The sequence below is a fragment of the Haemaphysalis longicornis genome, unplaced genomic scaffold (genome assembly GCF_048455015.1).
Source record: "Haemaphysalis longicornis isolate Haplotype H1 unplaced genomic scaffold, Haemaphysalis longicornis Haplotype H1 scaffold_1, whole genome shotgun sequence".
Classification (NCBI taxonomy): Eukaryota; Metazoa; Arthropoda; class Arachnida; order Ixodida; family Ixodidae; genus Haemaphysalis; species Haemaphysalis longicornis.
In genome coordinates this window covers 298,334,334-298,358,518 of record NW_027526203.1, presented here as the reverse complement: position 1 = coordinate 298,358,518, position 24,185 = coordinate 298,334,334, and the positions used below count along the sequence as shown (strand labels likewise).

The 24,185-nt window shown below is 46.0% G+C and overlaps 1 protein-coding gene across 1 annotated transcript in view; it reads left to right on the top strand.

Moving 5' to 3' along the window:
* LOC144148854 (nose resistant to fluoxetine protein 6-like) overlaps positions 1 to 24,185 on the top strand; it is a 57,588-nt gene that overhangs the window by 19,756 nt on the left and 13,647 nt on the right. Inside the window, exons 3-10 of the mRNA XM_077680377.1 lie at positions 4,252 to 4,363; positions 4,676 to 4,760; positions 15,328 to 15,416; positions 16,620 to 16,802; positions 17,851 to 17,944; positions 20,559 to 20,645; positions 21,579 to 21,744; positions 21,951 to 22,033. Of these exons, the coding sequence (XP_077536503.1) occupies positions 4,252 to 4,363; positions 4,676 to 4,760; positions 15,328 to 15,416; positions 16,620 to 16,802; positions 17,851 to 17,944; positions 20,559 to 20,645; positions 21,579 to 21,744; positions 21,951 to 22,033 (899 nt within the window). The remainder of the gene's footprint in view (positions 1 to 4,251; positions 4,364 to 4,675; positions 4,761 to 15,327; positions 15,417 to 16,619; positions 16,803 to 17,850; positions 17,945 to 20,558; positions 20,646 to 21,578; positions 21,745 to 21,950; positions 22,034 to 24,185) is intronic.

Here is a 24,185-nt window from a genome sequence, read left to right as displayed (position 1 = left end):
CGCCTCCCCCAGAAAAGCGGATGCCGCGGCCGGGAATCGAGCCCGCGTCCTTGTGCTCAGCAGCACAATGCCATAGCCACCGCGGCGGGTAGATTTGAGTGCAACAAAACGTCTTTCAATAAAAAGAAATCAGAGCGAACTTCGTGTAAAACAGGGCTTCTTTAGGATACGTAATTATAATTTATTTCCTTGTTTTGTTTTCTTCGTGTTAAAACTAAAAATGAGGAGCCTTCAAGGGTGGAAAATATTGTGCGCGGAATACGACATTTAAAACTGACTAAGTACTGGAAAAGACAAAAAGAAAGTAGAGGTGAACCGGAATGTCTGCTAATCTCGGCGGAGAAAACACACCTTTCCTTGACCTACACTTTACTCTCCTATATAAAACACCCCTCCAACTGCTTTGCGGTTGATGCCGAAACCTGTCAAGATTAAACGTCGTTTACGGCCGCCGAGAACTCCAATGTGGCAGAGCTCATTTGTGTGCAGTCATAGAGAAATGAAACACGATCACAAAAAATATGAGCCACAACACGCAAATACCGCGATTTCTTTTTGTCCAAGTATAATTTACATGCAGCTTAATTACAGCAACAAAGATGGGAAACGTGGCTTTGAAAATATACCAATAGCGCGCCATAATGGGACCTCCATGAACAGTGTTTTTTTAAATTTTGCGTGTTACATTTATATCTTGGGGTTCGCATTTCATTTGTCCGTGACAGTAGCTAGGGTCCGCAGGTCCGATTCCATATCTCGGCCTTGTGCCCTCGACGATGGAGAACTTTCGCATTCCAACGCACCGTGACGCAACGCATACACTGGCTGTACTCATGCTACCCCCTGTGACGCCCATAACCGGAGGTTGCCACAACAGGCCTCAAAAGCAGCGGCGACAGAGGGGAGCGGGCAGAAGCGTCCCGCGGCTGCTTTTGGGACGGGCCTCTAGGGGGATTGCAGTGATGCCCCTGCCGGCAGCGCTCGAGGCGTATATTTCGTTCTATTCGCATGCTGGGCCTCGTCATTCGCCAAATTTGCACATTTGCTCACGATGATTGGTCGTTCTGGACTGTGGGGGTGAATCCCGCAGGCGGCGATTTTTAAGAGTGTCTAGAGTTCCTGTTTCCTTGATAAAGACCTTTTGTATGCTTATATTCTACGTAATGTCTCCATGATTACGTTCCCAGATTTTTTTATGACTATACGTGTTTAATTTTTTCGCCTGCAGTTAGCGCGGTAAAGAGGCAACATTTTGTTATAACGGTGCAAGTTGTATCTTTGGTTTCCTCCATATTAATTTACATTAACGAGGCTTCCCCCATTATAAAGTAAAAGTATACGTACGCGAATTTTTTGTGTTACGTTTTTTTTTCGCGGCTACAGGTGCCTCCGAGCCCACTGATCATAGAATGACACATTAGAATGTCGAACGCAGCATGAATAATTACTTACAGCTCTGTTTATTTGTGTCAGTTTCGGTTTCGGTGAACTAATACCGAGGCAGCCGCCATGACAGGAAGGCGCATTTGACGTCACTGTTTTCGTCCCTCCACAGTCGATGCCGGTCTGGGCGGCGCCTGTCAGACCAGCCGTAGTCGCACGTGACGTCAATCCCAAAAACTGTGACGTGACGCAATAGGCGGAAAAGCGCGCGCCAACAGTACCGCGGCCGCCTCGATACGTCACGGAAGCCCTGTCATCGGCCATTTGCGTCGAAGCGCCATGAGCTTGCTCGATGGCGCGGATGAGCTTTCTCGTGAGCGCAGAAATTAAAATTGATTTAAAATATGTTCCACTGAACGGTGACGGTTTAAACTACCGAGGGTTATCTCCATATACAAAGGAGGATTTTTACATTGTTATCTGATCTTTGAAATTTCGTGTCAGTACTCCTTTAAGATTTATTGCAATTCAGTCTCCGAAGAAATATAATCAGTTCATAACAGTTTTTCATGCACAATCACCATATTTACAATGTCAGTAATGAATAAGAGCTTATATGATGTGTTTTGCTGCCTCCGTCATCCTCGTCTGCGCGCGGTCGTCCACCTATAACCAAGGGGTCCTGCACCATGAGGGAAGGTAAACACTGAAAACTGCCTCTTTATAGGCAGAGACTGCAGTGTCGCGTAAAAACTCGGCATTTCTCGGATAATACGCTCTTACAAGCCGCCAAGGACGTTCTCTCCACTTAATTGCTAGGCTAGAAAAAGGCGATTAGCCTATTAGTGCTATTCGCTCGATGTTGTGTCGCTATTGCCGTTTCCCCTTACCCGGCCGATTCACTGTTCGCCAGACGACACGTGAATCGGCCGCCAACCTTGGCACGCGATCAAACGAGAGGTAGAAAACGAGTAACAAGCTCAAAATAATGGCGGGAAAGGCCGCGCCGTAAGCGTCTCAGAGACGTCTCACGCTGAGGGAATTCAGCGCCCTGTGACGTCGCCGTTTCTCGGTACCCTCTCGTCTTTGCAAGGCTCCTTCTTGGACGCTGCGGACGTAACACGTATTGACCGCTGCGACCGAAATGCGTTGCTCCTGCGAGGGGTTGTTTTCCAATGCGAGTGCGCGTGCAAGGCCTGTTTGCCCTGCCTTTAGGTGACTTGGAAGCAGATTTTGAGCAGACGTCCGCTTACCAGCATGTTGCACAAACAAGAAACAAAATCTAGAGAAGTCCGCCTTGGCTTTAGGGGTAGATTTTTGAGAAATATTGTCAGGGATACCACATGGTGAGGATAAGTGAAGGGGGTTTTTTTAGGAAGCGTTTGCCGTCGCATACCAGCGCGTTTTGTTTGGAAAGACTGTGTCGGAGCTTCTATGGAATGCTAGCTTTAGGTCACATTAAAAAAAGTGTGTAGGGTGATGCTGGACTTGTTGGAAGCAATGGCTGCCCCTTTCCTGAAAACAAAAAGAAAAATAAACTCCATGCGTAACTACATGTAACTCGGGAGCAACCCATGAGCGCTTTCTCTATACACGGCAAGCTATAGAAACACATAGAATAGAGTCACCGATAGTGCAAAATAACTGCGTCAACAAATGAACATGCGGAGTACCCACAAAGTCAAAGGAAACAACGTCATAACCATGCCTACACACCACAGTGCGAACAACCGAAGCTTTATATACATTTTTTGTAATCCAGATCAGTTTGTCTCATCCGAAAAGGCTTTTAGCGTGCCTATTGATCGTTGTACTAACCCGATCGTCATCCATAGCCCAGAATCGGGCCCGAAGACATTGGCCTCAAACCAGGGGCTCCCGGCCCGGTGCCTAGTGGTTTCCGTGGACCTGGGTATCTGGCTCGCTCTAAATAGTGGTGTTCCACAGCATTATCAGTGTTATTTTCGTAGCACATCATAGTGTCCGCCCGAGCAATCCTGGAGGAAGAAAAAAGGCGTTTATCGAGTTCCACGCCGATGCGCAGTCCATGCAGTAGAGTATCGACAGACAGAGCACTGGAACGATTAGCATAGCGCCGTGGTGCTACAACGCGAAAATCGATTGACGGAAGGGAAGAGCTAGCTCCTTTTATTTTGCTTCCCTTCGTCTCGTCGTCTTTTGCGAGATGTGTTTCATTAGTGTAGGAGAGAGAACTCTAACTGAGCGTATATTTGTTATACAATGCTGCATTTTGTATATGTGCAAAACCAAGTTGCTTTTAAAATTCGCGTGGGGATATGCTGCTGAAGACGGTGCGCGCCTCACAACACAAAGTTGAAACCAGTGACACTTCATTCTGCTGGTGGCTTAGGTGTGCGAGAGTATTGTGAAACGCATTGTCCTGATCACCGCGATTAATTATTATGAAGTTTAGCTGAATGAGGAGGTCCTACTGATTTCATAGGCGCTTAACATCCCGACGACAAAAAAAAAGGGGGGGGGGAATGTGTTAACCATTGAAGCTCTACTGTCTGTGATTACGAGGCGTGACGTAGTGCATGAATTAGTTTGGTGTGCGCTGAAATTCAGTGCATGAGGGTGGTGTTCTTTCCCACCCCTACCACAAAAGCAGCCGCTGCAGCCGGCAACCATGATACTTAGGAATACTCAACCATAGCCGTAGAACCACCACGAAGGCTAAAAATTTTGGAAATGAGGGGAATATTCAGCTCTCTTGAAGTGGGATTCCTTAACTCTACTCTAGGCCACAAGGTTTTCGTCGGAGAAACCTTTTGTGCGAGTACAGAACGTACGAAGAGCAATGATTGCTTCATGCAAAATTTAACCCGCAAATTTCTTTCTTTTCAGACGCCGAACTTCGCCAAGTTTCAGAATTCTGAAATCGTGCACGGTGTGAAAATCGGCCTCTGCATCGTTCGCGAGTGCTCGCCTTCGGACATTGAAGCCATCGCCAGTGTCTGTAAGATTACCATTCAAGATGTCTTATTCCTCCAGTTTTACGTAGCTTTATGTATTCGCCGCCAACATGGTGCGGTAACATGCTTTTAGTGGGTGATGTGCGCGGCGCTCCCATCTGCCATCGAGGATACGGAGAATCATGCCGGTGGGGTTCGCTCCCAACGCGTTCTCCAGCAGCTTTTTTAGTATGAAGAACAACCGTCACCGTCAACTATTCGATAATTGTCGCTGTTTGCTGTTAACACGGCGCTGTGTTTATACAGAAAAAGCTGTGAGCTCAGCATGTGAATAATAAGGCGCCTTGTCTGTGCAGTGATTTCCCAGGGCACAAAAATCAAGGTGACCGACTGCGCTACAAACGAGCCGGAAGAGATTGACACCACCCAGGCGGGTATCATGTGAGTGAATCTTTGAATCATTCCACAGGTAGTGGGCTTCATTGCGGAAACACCGTCCTGGCTGTTCCCACAGTTTACACGAGAATGCAGTCTTACGCACGTAGTTTTTCTTGCTACGCAGTCCGCTTCCCAGTACTGATCGGGAAGTCAAGCAAATTTCTCGCATTGTCTGCATGTTGGCCCTGAGACCTGCTTCTAGGCAAAACTCATCTCAAAATCACAAACGACTTGGAGAAACAAATAACTGAGCGTACAGCGTCATGCTTTTGAAAATGTGGCGGACGTCTTGGTACCTCGACAGCGCACGCGAAATAATCAAAGTTCACTGCTGGCTTAGTGTGGAAACTTTTAAGCTGCTGTGGGCTAAACAACGCCCCATTGCTAATTGCCTACAACAAAATTGTACCTGCCGTAAGTTTTCTTCATCCAGCTATAATGTGGGAAGGATTCATCGCGTCGTGCAACCCAGTGCTCCTTTTCAAATTCATTTACACGCGCGCTGAAGGGGATCCGCTCCTAGAGAAGGCAAGACAAATGGATTTCGGCTTATCAGATATGCTGGACCATATCCGAAAGATTCAACCGTGCTACCGATATATATATATAGGGAGCAGTTAAACTTTTGAAGATGGTAGAGAACACAAGAAAAGAAAACTTTTACCAAGGTAAAAGTACGATTGTTGCCTACGTTTCAGCAAAGAGACTTGCTTTCGTCAGGGAAAGCAAGTCTCTTTGCTGAAACGTAGGCAACAATCGTGCTTTTACCTTGTTAAAAGTTTTATTTTCTTGTATATATATATATATATATATATATATATATATATATATATATATATATATATATATATATATATATATATATATATATATATATATATCTATATATATATGCTGATTGAAAGCAACTGCATTGCCTGTTACACAGCTGAAGAGACAGCACATTACCTTGATAATATGCTGTGGAACGAACAGCTGCAGCAAGTTTCGCGGGCGCGTGTGGCAGATAATGCTCAAACTCGATCAAGATTTTTTCTTTCTTTTCTTTATTTCATTTTGAGTAAGTCAGCGGCAGCCTGTTTGAGGGCACTGCTTTATCATGTAAGTGGGAGCGCCATCACGTGGTATTTTTCGTATTTCGCGGGTTTCTTCATCAGTCAGAATAAATGAACACGCAATTAGTTCGTCGCTGAAAATACCGCAGTTCGATGTCCCTCATGGGTACTTACAAGTGCCTTATTCAGACTTTATTGATTCAGACAGTGCTTCTGGATTGAGATAATTAAATGCAATTAATGAAGTAAATTAAGTTAACGAAAAAATTCGTGGCCGCTATTGTACTGTACTGGAAATATCATGCGGTAGGTTTTCTTCGAGTAACCTATTGGTGTTTTTTTAAATCTTGGTGCACGATAGCTGGGAGGCTGGGACACCCTGTATACTTCGTGTTGGAGCATTCTTTCAGTTTGGCCGGGCGATTTAATGGAGTGGCAGAGAGGGAGAGAGAAACAGACCGCAGAGCAAAAGTTTCGCGTTTGGTTGTCCCGAGAAAAATGGCCGCCTCTCGGCACACGGTAAACAGCCCCACGTGGTCTGAAATAATCCGTAGCCATCCTAACCCAGGTGTAGCTTCGGTGCATGTGTTGTGCCCGATTCCCAACATTCCAACAAATCATGAACTTACGCCCGAACTCGCCCTCTGCCGTGTGTCAGCTCGTGAAAACCAAGTTATCCTGCACGCTTCTTTTTTTTAATTAAGTTTTCAAGATATTTTCTGAACTAGGGTCTAAATTTGGAATGAGGCGTTGATATTGTTATTGTTAGTCTTTATAAATAAGGTGATTCAAGGTCTAGGCAAGGCTTGGGTAAGCGGTAAAGGGGTTGAGAGCGTCTATATTCTCTTGTTTATCTCCGGGGTACTTGAGAAAGTCCACAAGGACATGGCAGCGTCTTGTTGGAGCACCCGGCCCGTAGGAGGCAATGCCCACTCCTAGAGGGTCTTGATGTTCGGCGGAAGATGAGCTCTTCTCTCCGCCGGAAGTCCCGAACATTCTCACAGCATGTGGTACATTGTGGGCCTCGTCGGTGGGAGACATGAGGGGCAGGTCACGATGGTGGTCTCTGTGTGGTTCTCGGGGTCTTAAGCGGTGGGGAACGTATACCTTCCACTTTGCGAGCACGTCTTCCGTGAGGGCAGACAAGGACGCCCCTCGTTCCCCTCTTATCTTGTATATCGGCTTGAGCCTCCTCTGGGAGGTCCTCCTGTGGTCTTGGGTCGTGGAGCGTTGCGGCGCAGACCGGCCCTACTCTCTTGCTTCGGCTCTGCAGTCCGCAGGGTCTGGGTAGTGCCGCGCTAGGGGAACAGAGTGCGAAAAATTCTCGCGTTCTATCAAGTAAAACGCCACGTTGTGGTCTTTGCGAATGAATAGCACGAAAAAAAGTAGAGAAAGAATTGAGTGGTTCATAGACGTTTCGCGACGTCGCAGCCGTCAAGACAATGTGCCACAGCTGTCATTGCGGCAGCCTCGGTCTTTCTCAGGTGGCCCCCATAAGACATGGCCTGTCTAACGCAACTCGTTCCACGAGTTCTGGTTTTGAGTAGTGCGTCCTTGACCGGAGGGCAGGTTACGCACGTTCCCACAGCCCTCGGTTCCGCCTCGGATATCACTGTCAGGCGCGCAAATTAATGCGCCGGGCGCTGCTTAGCGACGCTGTCGTGTGAAAATGACGGCCTATGGTATTCGGTGGCGACTTGTGGAGGTGCGACCAGACAGACTTCGACGGCGCCTTGAATGGCGACAAAGGGAACGGTTCAGTTGCGCGCACGCCCACGCTTTCCTCTGTCACACTTCATTTCCGGAATCTCAAGCCCGGCTGCGTAAACAAGAACCGGTTTGGAACGGTGATGAAATTCTCACAAAACAAAAATTGTTGCTCATATATATACATATATATATATATATATATATATATATATATATATATATATATATATATATATATATATATATATATATATATATATATATATATATATATATATATATATATATATATATATATATATATATATATATATATATATATATATATATATATATATATATATAGAAAATAAGGGTTGGCAGTCAAGAAAACCTCGGAAAGCAAAGGGGAGGTTGTGGTTGGTCATAGCAACAGATGAAGAACTTTTTGAGTCAGAAAGAAAGTGGTGACAAAATGCCCGGCGGGTGCGATCCGAATCCACGACCTCCAGAACCCACAAACCAAAGTAATGATCAATAACCTCGGGACAGCGCAGCGGTTTGATAGGGGGCGAGGCAATGGAAGTGGTAAGCGAATATATCTACTTAGGCCAAGTTGTGACCCCGGATCCCAACCATGAGGCAGAGATAATTAGAAGGATAAGAAGGCTGGGTGGAGTGCATACGGCAGGCATTCTCAGATAATGAATGTCAGCCTACCGTTGTCCCTGAAGGAGAAAGTGTATGACAGACAGCTGCATCTTACCGGTGCTCACCTACGGCCGGGGTAACTGGAGAATAATGGGAGAGGCATTTGCCCTGCAGTGGGCGCAGATAGGCTGGTGAGAATATATATATATATATATATATATATATATATATATATATATATATATATATATATATATATATATATATATATATATATATATATATATATATATATATATATATATATATATTTTCTCGACTTATATTTTCGCTTATTTATCAATGAATCAAAGAAACGTGACAAGCACACGTCATTCGGCCCTATTATATATTTCGAAAAAAAAAAAAAAAAAAAAGCCGAATAGCACTGGCAATGACGACTGCAACCTTGATATGTATCTTTACCGAGTCCCTCGTCCCGTATCTCTCTGTTCTGCTATATATATATATATATATATATATATATATATATATATATATATATATATATATATATATATATATATATATATATATATATATCAGGGTTGGCAGTCAAGAAAAAACTCCCACCTCCTCTCGCGGGAACCCCTGTGTAGATGCGACGCATAGGGGGGTTCACGTTGCAGCGTTGGACAGCGGAGGAACGGCGCTGGAACGATGGAGCGGAGCGGCGCAGGCACCGCGTTTTATAGCGCGCATAACGGTGAGGGGACGCGCCGGCGCCAGTGCGCGTGCCGCGGCTATGACGCAACACAATCCAACACAATCCAATCCAATCCAAGCCAAGCCAAGCCAAGCCAAGCCAATTCAAGCCAATCCAATCGAATCCAATCCAATGCCCCTCGCGAGAGAGTGTTCGCTATCGGAGAGGAGAGGGGGTGAGCGGCGGAGAGCGCAGCTCACGCGGCGAGGAGAATGGGGGAGGGGCGTACACCGACAACAACGCCGACGCCGGATGCTGGGACAAGGCGAGTGAATGAGATGCAGTCGCATCTAAAACCTCGGAAAGCAAAGGGGAGAATGTGGTAGGTCGTTGAAACAGATAAAGAATGGGGAAAGACAGAAAGTGGAGAAAAATTGCCCGCCGGGTGGGATCCGAACCCACGACCTCCAGAATACGCGTCTGGTGCAATGACCACCACGCTACCGGTGGGGTTATTTTCCCGTCCACTTTCTTGGGCATTTATGTTAGGGTAATTTTTTACTGTGCTTGGGGTGGTAGCCAGCGCCACCCCTACTGCTCGGGGTGAAGAGAACCTTCTTTTTAACCCCCGGGCCGTGACTCGAGTGCCTACGACATGTCGAGAGTGGTCGACCAGCGTTGAACCCTCTTGAGCTCCCTATGGCCCCAAGACTGCCAGAACAGAGGCCCTCGCTTTGCATGTAGCGAATCACAATGGGAAATGAGGGGCTCGTTGAATTAAGACAGAAATAAGGGTTGGCAGTCAGGAAAACCTCGGAAAGCAAAGGGGAGAATGTGGTAGGTCATTGAAACAGATAAAGAATTTGGAAAGACAGAAAAGAAAGTGGAGAAAAAATGCCCACCGGGTGGGATCCGAACCCACGACCTCCAGAATACGCTTCCGAATACGTGTATCCTGAAACGTGGGTGGGATCCGAACCCGCGTATCCTGGAGGCCGTATTCGTATTCGCACACGCGTATTCTGGAGGTAGTGGGTTCGGATCCCAACCGGCGGGCAGGTTTTTCTCCTCTTTCTTTCTATATTTCCGAATTTTTGATCTGTTTCAATGACCTACCGCATTCTCCCCTTCGCTTTCCAAGGCATTCTTGACTGGCAAACCTATTTCTACACACACACACACACACACACACACACACACACACACACACACACACACACACACACACACACACACACACACACACACACACACACACGTGCGCACACACACACACACACGTGCGCACACACACACAATATGTGTGTGTGCGTGTTTGTGTTTGTATGTATATGCCTATAGCGAATCAGAATGGGAAATGATGGGCTCGTTGAATGAGGACAGGAAGAAGCTAGAGAAAAACTCCCGTCGGGTAGGTCAGAACCAGAGTTGCACGTAACGCGTTACAAGTGATCGATTACTTGTAATCAATTACATTTTTTGTAATTTTTTAACATTATCGATTACTTTTTCGAAACTGTAACGTTCTGACGAATTCAATTACATTTTCTTGTAATCGATTACACGTAATCAATTACTTTTTTTTTCAAAATCAGGTTGTAACCAGTCTTCTACGGTAGTTCTCGCCATGAAAAATATGCGACCGCTTTTTAGGGCCCCCCGTCCTGTAAGAAGCACTGCGCAACTACCAGCTGGTGCGGAAGCTGTTCCTACGTTATAATACCACCCTTCCCTCCGGCGCATGCATTGAGATAGTGTTCAGTGTAGCAGCTTACCTCTTCGCGAGTAAACGTGGAAGAATGAGCGACGAGAACTTTAAGAACAACTCCTGTTGAAAGTTAACAACGTGTAACACTGTTCACAGAAGCCGCAACGTGTAACACTGCATTGAAGGGAGTGCTTTCTGCACGTGTGTTCCACATTAATTTGGACTCATTCATATTTATCTTTAATCCCATGAGTAACCTTACTTAGAATAGTTCCTTGGGCATCCTGTGCAGGTCTTCACCAGAATCACTGAACCAAAAGGCGCCTCCCGCAAATGTGAAGAGGCTAAAGTACCCCCCTTTAACTGTTATCCCTGACTTGCCCCAATGAAGCTTCCTAAATACCCCCTCCCCCCTTAGGTATGCTGTAAACAATTTCAGTGAGGCGTTTTCTTCTTGTCTGGCGCTGTTCCTGGCACGGAAGTTCCAACTCCTCTGATGAAGCGTTTTCTTTCCCGTAATAAGTTTCCCAATAGGTCTGTGCTTTTTCTACTCCTTGTTCTCTCAATGTTCCCATCACTGCGAGGGCATCTACCCAATCAAAGGGTTTTCCGTAATCTATGAATGCCAAGTAAAGCGGTTTCTTATATTCCCCGGAATTCTCCTCTACCACCATGACAATCAGCACGGACCTGATCTATTGATTCATTGTTGAGTAACCTTTCTAAATCCAGCCTGTCCCCTGGGTTGTCCGAAGTCTAGGTCTTGGGTGGAAGTTATGTGGTTACTTCTATAAAACAGAGTAGACGAATGGGTCAGTAATTATACACAGCGAACAGGCTGTAATATATGCAAGTATAAGTATATCTGTCCGTGTGCGCGTGTGTGTGAGCGCGCGTCGGCTACGGCAGGCCGCGGCTAGCATCGGAACCTTGCCGAAGTTTGACGTCAGCACTCAGGGGTTAACAAGGCCTGCGGCCGCATGGCGGAGGGCAGTAACGTGAGAAAAAGGGGGCCCGCTCGCCTCCGTCGGCGAGCATCACGAAGCCGCTGGGAATGGCCCCAGGCTCGCCATTCAGATTACGCGGTCGACTGTTGCCGCAAGCGACGGCGGCGTCACAGTCCGCGGTTTCTTTGAACGGCGTTCTTGGCAACGGAACTGATTCTCACGACAATGTAATTCATGCGCAGGGAAAAGAAATAAAAAAAAGAAGAAGACGGGAGCTGAGCAGAAGGTCAAGATAAATACCCCCGCCAGAAGGGCATGAGAAAATGCACAATAAGTTGTTCACGGCGACTCTTTCGCCTGGTTTGGCAAGGCTGTGGTACTCCTTTATGTTGCGGGCGTTTGTATTCCACCCATCTCGGCGCTGCCAATCGACGAGGACGCACGTGCAATCGGAAGAAGTTTTAGTTCTTTTTGTTCCTTCCCTTACGCGCTTCATGCGCCAATCCCTAAGCCGCTACGTTTCTGCTAAGGGTACGATCTAAGCCCAGTTTTCATAACACCAACCGTCTCATGAAGGCTGTAGAGGCCTGTAATTCTCGGCGGGTAGTAGTAATAATAGTAGTAGTAGTAAAACGTTTTGTTGAGCTGTTCCAAGTGGGAGTGGTTCCCTATTCTATGAATTCATGAGATTAGTGGGCAGCCTTCGCCCTCGAGGCCAAGAGTTGCTGGACGCGGCGATGGCTGCTGGTCATGAAGACATCTTCGGTTTAAAGAAGCATGAACGCCACACGCGTGGAATGGCTATGGGGGGGGGGGGGGGATACCACAAAGTCCGGAACAAAGTTACTTTCAGCCCACAGCCCATACCTTTAGCAGAACCGCGATGAAAGCTACAGCTATCACAGCCCATAAATCCCCATGCGCATCAGCACTTAAAATTGGGCTATAGCGTTAATGCTTGCAGACAGCGTGTAGTTAGAGAGTGAATATCATGTGAACTACCTGTGCACTGAGAAACTTGCAGCACACACACCACACAGACTCACAGGCACACCCACACGCACGCACCAGCACGCAGAGACATCATCACCAGTGACATCAACGTTCTCCCCTCCGCTTTCGTAGGAAACATGATTATCTGGGGGAAGTGGATTTTGTAGACTACGTCGTCTATTCGCTGAATTTCCGGCTCAACCAACCGCTCTTCCACAGCCAGGGATACAAAGATGTGGATTATTTTGGCGGGCCGCCCTCTGCCCTGAGAAAGTGGAGGGGAGGTCGGTTGTGTCACTAGCGTTAATAGTTGCGAAGGAACCAGGAAGTGTTTTACTTCGACGGAATGTCTCCAGGAATTGCGGAGGCCTCTCGTCCTTGGCTGAAACGTGGCGCGCCCACTTAGAAATATGGTGATTTGAGTCGTTGCACATTACATGGGCAGTTGTGCAAGTTTGCTGTAAGCAGGCCGCACTCCTGTGTAGTCTGTGAACAGCCTCAGGACTGCACTCCGTAGTACAGCAGATAAAACAAGGGAGAAACGACTGCCAGACCGTGTCGCGGACAAAACACGGTGATTTAAGAGGTGATAATTTTCAAGATCTGGTTGTAAACTCCGAATGATATAGCGAGGAGGCCAGTCGTTGGAATTGTCGTTATAATTAAGTGAAGACTCGCAGACTGCAGACCTTTATCTAATGCAGGTGTCAGGAGAAAGTGAGGAAGAAAAGGGCACGCTAATGTCTCCTGGTTCGCTGATACCACTAAGTGGAATTCTGGCTCAGAGAGGACTACATTATCAGGGGTGTCATCGCAGTTTTGCCGAGCTGCTGGTGTTGATGCGTGGAGAACGAAATATGTCTACGCCCCGTACAGGATAGTTTATCACCCGCGACAACGTGAGATGGAACTCCGGTGGGATGTAGTGTTCTGTTGTGTTGAAGCTGCAGGCATCATCTCCCTACGCCATAGACGTGGTGCACGACAGTGGTTTTGGTTGTCACGTGTGCTTTCCACATACAAAGCGCACTGGCGTACAAGATTGTCATGCAGGCTGTGTGCGGGTCACTGCATAGCATACTTTATTTTAACTTTGTTAGTATTACGTATCTCTTTAATCTGAGATTTAATATGATGCCTACAAGCGCGTTCCACCGCAAGCGTGGTGTTGTACTGGCGTGTGCGTCATTGTTGCAACCATCTTTGGAGGGGCCTACCGCAGTACAAAGACACGCGGGCTTTCGGATGCGGTGTCGTTGAAACTGAAAGCTAATGAGTTGTGTGAAGCATCCGTCACGCATGGCCGGTGCGGGACCTTGAGATTCCAGAAAGAGTGTTTTCGGCATTGAACTGTCGTGAACTCGCCGCCACATTGATTCACGTAGTCAACTTTCCTTGACCTGAAAGCCTTTGTTGCAAGCGGAAAAAATACAAAGTAGTTGACTGCCTCAGGCTTCCGCTCGGCTAATCCACATTCATTATATGCGAGAGAGGTGAGGTGGAGGGAGTCGTGTAAAAGAAGGCAAGCCTTTGCACTCTTGTGAGTAATATAATGCTGGACGCATCGCACGATGCACACACAAAAAAATTCACTGAATAATAAACTGTGTAAAAACACCGCAAAAAAAAAAAAAAACTAATGGCCGCGTATCTGCTCCTTTCTTCGCAAATGTCGACAAAAGACGGCAGTCTTTGTCGACATTTGCCAAGTAAATGCCTCCTTTCGCTTTACCGCTCACCTCTCATGTTGTCCCTCTTGCGCCGCGCTCCTCCCAAGGTAAACACGCTAAAGGTTTGTAGAAGTCAATTTAAATTTACCGCGTTCCACTGTTCCAGGCCGGGTGCCTCGATGCCAGCTTTGCCGTACGGCGGAGACACGCGTGAATCAAGGCGTCCTATTACAACGTTTATAGAACCGCGTTGCCCTAGTTCGCGTGCGTTCCAAGCAGAACGTGGAACCTATGTAGTGGAACCTTTCGTAATTGTTGCCGCTTGAATTCTTGAAATGCCGCCAGAAGCTGTAGTTGCGCGGCGACAGCAGGCGACAGTGTGAATTTTTTTCCTGCAGTAGATGTGGGATTTCGTTTCGCAAAAATCAAACATCTATTAATTTTTTATGAAGGAACACTGTAAATATCCCTTGTGTAATAATTTTATGTCTTATATTTGCGTAATGCCTTGTTCTTGTTCAACAATGTTGACAAGTATAAACATATGAACAGACGTTTAGATTTCGCAGTGAGTATAGAAGACTATTGAGCAGACTTCATTTCACTTTGGCCGGGTGGCTGATTCGAGTCACATACATACATACATACATACATACATACATACATACATACATACATACATACATACATACATACATACATACATACATACATACATACATACATACATACATACATACATACAGACAGACAGACAGACAGACAGACATACAGACAGACAGACAGACAGACAGACAGACCAATATTTCTAGGTTTAAGTAGCCCAAGAAAGACTATCGTCTTTAATGAAAGATAAAGAGGGGAGGGTTAGGTGAGGTTAACGCATTTTTCAATGCGTGCTGGCAGGGCTTGGCGGTCGTAGCACGTAAAGGCATAAACATCAGGTGAATTTCCTTAATTTCATAACAGTACAGTATCTATTAGCGGATACTCATAACTTTGTTCAAACCACACGCAGTTAAGGCAGGGTATGGAAAAATCGTTCTGTACACGAGTAGAATACAGGGAAGTAGTGTGCTCATAAAACGAGGCAGTAAGCCCGCTCTTTCGTAGTCAATGTGTGAACGTGTATTTAATATATATTTTTCCTCTTTCTTTTATTTTACCCGTAGTGGTTTCTTGGGAGTCCTGGCGTTCATCATGGCAGTGAGCACCGCCATCGACCTCTACCTGAGCAAACGACGGGGGGACGAACCGAGAGGTATTTACGCAAGCTAAAAACCCAAACTAAACTGCTCCTGCAAGACGTTTGTAGAAGCCTTTCAATATACACAGAAAGAAAAACGCCACAGTAACCCTTTCTATCAGAGTAGTTCCTAGTATGTAAACAACCTAACAACTTCAAAGTTGATGTTCCACTAAGCGGTCATTCCAGTTAATCGACTTTCATTTAACGAGCGCCCAATCTCCATAAACAACGGGACAGAGCTGATGCCATGCCCTCATATAAACTATACCATCGCAATGATGTTTTGCTATAGATCTCGTGGAGGCGCACAGTTTTTATTTATTTTGTCGGAAAACAAACATAAAGATACGAAATAAGGAAAGAACAGGTATATGAGACAAGACACGGTAGCGTAAGGGACTGAGAAGTTAGTTCTGTACAGGCCCTAAGGACGCTGTCTTGTCATCTGAACATGAGAAATTATATTTGTTTGTACAAAACGTTTAGGGCACTCACGCCATTACTGCTCCTTTGTAGCAACCGAAGCTTTAACAATAGTGAATTCAATGCCTTGTGATAGTACAATTGAATCGTCAACCATTGGTTGACACGCGCGAATAGAGCAGGGCGTCGATGCCTGTGAGCATGGCCATGTGATTCGCAGAACATTACTGCCCTTAGGTTGCACGTTTTGTGTCGCCTAATTCGACCACAACTTCCGTCACATAGGTTACGACCAATATTTTTTTCAGTTTTGTTTCATTTTTGACATGCGCAAAGGCTGCGTCCCCATTATGGATTTTTTTTTGGTAACTCGTAAAGTGAGCTTCCGACATAATCTGTGCCAATCAAAAATGGCTAGTCAGCTTCGCCACTTCTCTTAGACTTTATGGCTATTGCGATTGATGAATCACCGTGCACAACAGGTATTAAGTAAGACCAAGGAATGGCGTGTACGAATTTTGTATGTACCATCTATACGTTAGTCTTTTAAACTTACGTTGATGGCTATACGTAACATTACCAGTGCACCCTTCACGCAATAAAGTTACTTCCTCCTTCTCATCTCCTCCCTTCACGCGTATAGTAACTGCACTCTAGGAATTTAATTGCGAGTCTCTATTACTAAAAAGCGCGGATTATCAGCTTCGCTGCTAAGCACGGCGCCCGTTTGTCTGTCAGTGTGCCCTTGTTTTAATGGTGGTTGTCGAACGTCGGGATTTTCTGTCGTTTCAGGAAAAGTACTCATCATTCTCACGAGCTTCTCTGTGGCGGCCAACTCTAAGATGCTTGTGAGCGTGACCACCGACAAGCAGTCGGACGCATACAAGCTGCGATTCCTGCACGGCATGCGCTTTTTCAGCATCGGTTGGGTGGTGCTCGGCCATTCGTACAGCACTTTTAACTTCGCGAACATGGGTGAGTCCCCGACTGCTCAGTTTGGTAGTTTCACCTGAGGACAGGGAGTCGAGATTTGATGGAAGCAGGCTCATACTGTCGACAAACCCTGATGAAGAATGCGGTTGCAAATCTTCAAGAGAAAACCAAGGCTGTGACAGTGTGCAGTAGATAAGGGCTATAACCACCCCACCAGGGCTTGCCGCATTTTCAAGTACGGTCGCTCGCTACATGAGGTGTGACGGCTGCGAACTTAAAGCTTCGAAGAATTTACAAAACCGCTAGCGACAGGCATCGTCATGATCGAACAGCGCAGTCAACAGGACGGCACAAACCGCTGCATTATAAATTCATCTGTTTTGTAAACTGCTGTCTTCGTCGTTAGCGCTGTTTGGTCAGGATGTACGAACCTACTCGCCCAACTCACCGCCCTAATTAAGGAAGTGACTTAAAGAAACAACAAACTGTTTGGTGGCTCCCATCAAAGCCATTGTTTAGATTATATGTGCACGACTGATAACGGTTTAAATGCGAAATCAACAGCCAAATTAGTCACTCAGGAGGACGTGTACTCTCGTAGTTGTAAGATCGCTCAGAGCTGATATTTGTGCGCTTATATCGTTTTGAGCAGTTATCTGAGGCTAATGGGGAAGTGAAAGCGTTACTTGGCTAGGTCGGCGAGAACCCGCATCAGCTGGCCCCCGTGAGAACCGTTCACAAAGCAGATACCCCTTTGCGCGTACTTAACTCAAATCGGCTTGGACGTGTTTCCTAGCGCATGCATCCCCAAAAATAAAGTACGAAGAAAAGCACGTGAATCAGAAATCTCGCCCACAGTGTCAGCTCGTCTTCAGCTTCTATGGAGGCAGTGTTACAGCGTCATGGATACGTGATTCTGCCACAAGTAGCTGCAGTCAGTGCGCAGTACGATGTCGAGGTTCTAGGTGATAGTCGACACCGCCAGAAGGCGCTTCGACTTACCTAGCCAGAAGAAACGCTTTCGCGCCGCCATCAGCTCACAATGATATGCTTGGAGATCCTCCACAGCATTGTTTTTCGTTTAATGCAGCTCGTCTGGTCAATGCTCTTCACTACGGCGATAACATCACCTTCTGCTTCATCATGGCTGGTCTGCTCAGTGTGGATACTTTCCTGTTTCTCGCGTAAGTACTTGTTGCTGCAAGCCTCGCGCACTTACTGGCATTCTGTTGTGTCACTTCTGTAAGTGTAGTGGAACGTTGGAGGTGTTGGTCGAAACACCTGTCCGTACTGCAACGCATTTGCTTGGTCGAGTATGTTTGCAGCTGAAATGGGCTTACACAAACCTCCTAGGTGGATAATGGTGCTACTTACTAAGAATATGGCAATTTATGCCCCTCTATTACTGCTATCCTCCTGAGATGCTCAGATAAAATATCCCGTGTGCCACGTTAACGCACGTTTTACTCATCTTGGACTGGCAGGTGAGCGTGCACTTCCTCGGGGTATAACGCTAATCAATGCTGCGTCCGGCTTCAAAGGTTATCATATAAAGTTCACAACCTTTAATTTGACCCTTGCAGCACTACGTAGTCAGATTAAATTATCTGTAAGGTCGAATAAACAAATGGGAGTCGAAGCGAACAAACTAAAAAAAAATGTTTTGTTGCGGCAAATAGTCGGCAATATTTTTCAGTGTTTTGAAACGCGACTCGATAGGAGGGATGGGAAGAGCACTAAATATGTAATTAAACGCTGCTTCAGCGTCACATTGAATGTGACATCTCCACGCGTTGAAGGAGTATGTGTCAGGATATCGAAAAAATCAAGCGGCTTTACAACGCCGAGGTGTTTCAGTACGGGTGGGTTTCAATGGGGGCGCTTCAGTATAGCCGAATTAAGCGACATACGAAGTAGAGGGAGTCTACTGTACTACGAAATGCAGCCCTTGAAAACGTGGACTACCCTTTTTGGTACGCTCCAGTAGTTCGTGACACAGCTGCTAAAATTATGTGACTTTTTCAGGCTTTATGTCGGACTTCGTTGGTCTATTCCCCGTGGATTCGGGGACGGAGCTCTAGTTTCACTGGAGCTGTAGGCAACCACTACAGACAATCCTTCTCGAAACGGTGTTCTTGAGTGCATGTTTGGGCCTTTTCAAAGCGGAGCAGTAAATGGCGCCGGTCCAGTCCCGCTCGTCAGACGTTATAATCTACCGAGTTGGTTTCAGCAGAATTTTGTTTCTCCCGTAAGCCTCTACAATTTATAGTCGCTCGTGCTCTTCTAGTGAAAATCTAATAATCATGGGGCAAAAATCGCCTGTGCAGACGGCTCAAGTTCAGGCATTATTCCTTGTTTCAGAAGCGGCGATTTAACATGCACTGTCCAACCGGTGCAGATAATTTATTTTTCGGATTTCGGTTATCCTTTTTTGAGCGATAAGCCTATATAATGTGTAACTTTTATCCATTATGCTTGAAATACTGAAAAATACACTTTTTTTCTTTGAAGTTCTTGGTTTATCGATGCGGCGCTTGAGCTCTGACACACCTCCTCGTCATCCGCGACATTTACGGGAGTGGGAGTGCAGTCAGACAGAGTGTATGTATAGATTGGCATGAGTGTCCTTGAACGCGATGCCATTGGTTATAGAGAAACCGTTAGGCGGTGCAGGTCAGGCACCATCCTTTTTTTTCCGCGGCGCAGCCGGTGTTCATGTTATTCTTTGTCTCCATTTCGACGCCTTCGTTTGAGCAGGCGCTCACGAAGCAGTAAGAAACTGCGAATTTATCTTGTGCGTGCGCTAGCTTTGTCCGCGTATATAGACGTACATGTTACATTTCGCTGTAAGTAGAGCTTGTTCCGTCTGTCTTTGGTCGTATCTACCGTGTTTTTAAAGCAAAGCTTTACTAATCTCGTCGAGCGGCTTCGCCGTCGTCCGCAGTTTGACCTTCATTTGACCGCAGCTCCGCCGCACCCCCTTGCAGTGCATCACGTGACTCGCCGCGCCCACTTTGAGCGTTGCGCACAAGGCTCCGTTTTCAGTCAGTTCTGCTCAACGGAGCGGCGGCGGCTCCGGCGGCAGGGGCCGATCAGCTGATAGGCAGCCGACCACCCCCCCGCAGCCTCGCTACCACGCAGCTGCTGGCCCACACATTTGCCGCTGGGTCGGCAGCCCGGCGGGGGCACTCGTGCTTCACCCTTCATCTTTCGTGCGCCTGCGATGTCAATTCTTGTCGGATACCGAGGAAGACGGCCGTGGCGGCCGCTTTTCTGATGGAGACGAAAAGCGAAAACACCCACGTGTTCGAAATTTCGGCGCACGTTAAAGACCGCCATGTAGTCAAAATTAATCCGGAGTCCTCCACTACAGCGTGCCTCATCACCTGTGTAGCGTCGGCACGTTAAACCGCATAATCAATCAATCAAGACTGAGGAAGAGCGAGCCGTTAGGCTCGGAAAACGCCCGAAGCGCGACCACAACCGTAGACAAAGGCAGGCTTTCGACGAATAGTATAACAAATACAGCTAAATCAAACATTGACCAAGTGACACCAAGAATTAACCAGACTAAGACAAGCTTTCGCTTTGCATATCCAGGGTTAGCTCCGCTAAGTCGCAGCCATTTTTTTTGCGTTACTTACCTTCATACCTTAGTTTACCTACAATATTATTGGTGTCAGTTGTGCCGGAAAAATAGACTGAATTTTCATTGGGCTTTATTTTGTTTTCTTTTTATTCTGCACTGGGATGACTTCCTACAGCACCCTTTTTACTGTTTTATTTCTTTTATAATAGGGGCTTCCTTCTGACGTACAACTTGCTGAGAGAACGATCTAGTGGCCTTGCCAGCAGTGTTGTGGCTGTCATCCGCCGATACATCAGGTAAATGCGTCCACCTTATTTGGCATTCGAGATTAGCAGGGTAGTCTCATGACGTTGTAATAATGTCTGTGAGTGCAAAGAACAATGACAGCGATGAAGTCAAATGTTGTTTGCATGTATAATGAAGATTAAATATTAAGAGGAAACGTGAAGAACCCTCTGGAGAACCCTCCAACAATATTTTATCTAGTTTCGGTTCTCCAATGTGGGAGAAAACCGCAGAAGTAGCAAACAAAGCAGTACGTACGCGAAACATGTATTTCCTTGGAACGTTCAGTCCTCAGTACTTACAAGGGTGACGTTTGAAGGCTTTATTAGCTGAAAAACATTGCAAACAACTCGACAGTGGAAAAGGGGTAGACAATAAAGCTGGAGATCTTAACAATGCTTTTTTTATCAATGCGAAATCGAATGTTCTGGTTTGCAAAAAAACTTGATCAAGACTGGTATGCACTCTTGTTTCCTTGTTGAGTAAAGTAAATTGTTTTTAGGTTTGAGCTTGGAATATCGATGCTCCGACGAGCAACAAACGGTGCTATATGGGCATCATTTGAAGAACACTTCATAGACTTGCTTTCAGTCTCTTAGTCGCAGCCTGGAAGGGCTTACCCCTATTGCACGTGTACTGCAGGCCTTGCTTGCTGACAAAGTCAACATCAGTGAGACATCTGTTTTTCATCACGCACACAACAACAACAAAAATAAACTTGCAAGTGGTGTCGAGCAAGCAACATAACATCCTTTAGCAGATGAGGCCATGGTGCGAGACCACAAAGGCAGTGAGCAAAACAAAGTGGCAGTGAACGATAAAGGGACAAAAATTGTACGGCGACAAGTGTGAAGGCATCTGAATGGTTTAGGGTACTTGTAAGCTTAACAAGTACCACGCTATAAAAGCAGATAACTTACTTCTTATCCTTTGTTATGTTTCAGAGGAACGATACCCATTTTCTTCTGCATCATGTGGACCTACCTTGCACCGCTCATGTTCAAAGGTCCAACGACGCCAACGTTGTACGACTTTTTTTACCACGAAGTACGCACCCAATACTGGGCACTGCTGCTTCAGATCAGGAATTTCACGGAAAACTTACACATCGTGAGTACCTCCACTTTTACATATATTTACGGTTTGCAATCACACCGAAACGTAATCGTTGTGAAGCAGTTCCGACTTGAATGCAACCTTGTAGCACTTCTTCGCGATGCAGTCTGTTGACTTAGCAAATCGTACTATTATGATAGGTGACAGGGGCCTTTAACGATGGCATTACACAAAAAATCCTGATGAAAATGTTTTCGCAGGGAATGTACGGCCACCTGTGGTACATGTCGACTGATTTCCAGCTGTTCGTCATCACCGTTATAGTCCTCCAGCTCTTCAGGAAGTAAGTGTGGCCTTTGTGTGGCGTGCGTGTGTGTGTGTGTGTTTGTGTGTGTGCGTGCGATGCTACGAGCAAATTTAAAACGCACTCATCGCGCGAAAGCTTCCCGTTCGTCAGGGAGAATAGCATGACACACAGTAAGATTATAAAATTATTCAAAACGGGTTGCTGAGCGCCAGCCTTACCCATTAAAGCTTGGAAGTTTGGTCGTTCGATTGGAAAAGTTGCACTCTGCAAGACAAAATATATCGTACATCGAAGTAAGTAGGGTGAGTGTACTGAACTTTTGTCTTCCTTGGTTCGTATACAGTTATACTGCGGCGGAAGCTCCCCAAATAGACGTTATACCGTACAGCGTGCATTTGCGCGTACATTTACCGTTCACAAAATATAACTATAGTCTTACAGGTAATGTACAAAAGCAGCATTTAAAACAACGGGGAATTTTTATCGCCGTGGAAATTGCAGAGCTGCCCCGAAAGCGGGCACACTTTTCAAGAGATTATTGGTTGTTCCATTTGCTATGTACTAACATTTATGCGACTCTTCGACGCCGCAGGGCTCATCAGTGACGGAGCGCTGCGCTGATGGGAGCTAGCCAACGTATGATTACCTTAAATAAGTGATCTGCGCTGTAGCATCATGTCATGCAAGTCTTCATGCTTGCATTACGTAATGTCGAAGCGCAGACCCGATTTTTGGGTGAAATCGCATGCTATGCCCGACATGGGCTTGCTTTCTCCCTTTGATCACAGTGACTACTGAACCACGAGCACTAAGTTGCCCCCCCCCCCCCTACCCCCCCTCACCTTTCTCGCCTTGCGATACTGCCTCTAACGAAACTAATGTGCGAAACGATTCAAATTCGGTTTGAGCTTGGTTATCTTGGTCATTTTTCTCTTCAATTGTTCTTGCCACACTTATCACGCATTCAGTATAGGACAGTTCCGTGGTTCAGCTTCACCACAATACCCCCGAGTGGCCGATCTCTGAGCCAACAAAGCAAATTCGATGAATCACAGCAACGTGCCTACGATTTCACTCAAAAACATGACCTGTGCTATGGAAATTGCATTTCGTGATGCTACAGCACAGACCGAACTTCCGAGTCAAATCGTATGCTCGACAGAGTCATTCGCCGAAATTTCATTGTCAGCTGAATGGACTGGTCAATCTAGTGCGTTGTGTGGAAGCTGATCCACGGGATTGCCTCAGGGTGTTGCTGCCTTCTTTTGCCGCAGTTACAATTGAGGCCCTCTGCCATCAGAAAAACTTTTCGTCAGATTTCCCATCAACGGTATTTTTGTGAACCTTTTTGTTAAACTCTAACTTTTATTATAATTTTTTTTCACTGCGAAAATACTGCGCAATGAGTTTTTGTGCTGTGCGGCAAGGGAAAGAAAATGCGATATCTGTCTTTCCGCCTTGAGGATAATATCATTTTGCTATGTGTTGCAGCTCGTGACTGCTTCGGAAAGTGGTTAGCCCCCGTCAAGCTAGCTCCGACCAGCTTTCCGGCACTGTTGTAAATTCTAGTTCCCTTGTTATTGTAAAAGGAACGTAAACTGAACTGAATTTTCCGTAAACATGTGGGTTTCTTATTTCTTCTTTGCAAGAATTATGTAGTGATTGCATTTTTAAAAGCAAAAAAAAAAAAAACGTATCGAACTTCCAAACTTTACGCTTTTAGAGGAACACTGAGTGAGTTTGTCGAAATGGTATTTTTAGCCACTTTGTGTTGTTTAATTCATTTAATCCATCATAAAACTGTTTAGCGGAAGCCTAGAACAATAGCTTGTCTGTAATCACTGGCAGGGAAGAGAACTTTATGCGCCGTTCGCGGCTGCCACACCAACTACCGTACGAAAATTGCACTAGGCAGCAATGTGTTTTCGTGCTTTCTCAGCCTTGAAAATATTAAGTTCACCCATTTCAAAACTCCGATAGACATTTCGTTTTTCCACGCACCGATTGCAATGTTTAGACCGGCCAGAATCTGCTGAAGTGAGCCTTGTGGGCTCAGCAGTGTTTCGTCGTAGCCGAGGCCAGAAAATCTACGGGAAGGATTGCGCGGCACATGCGGCACTCCTGAACGAACTTTTCTCGTTATAAATGCCTGTAAATTTGCACAGTTCACTTTGGTGTACCTTTAAAG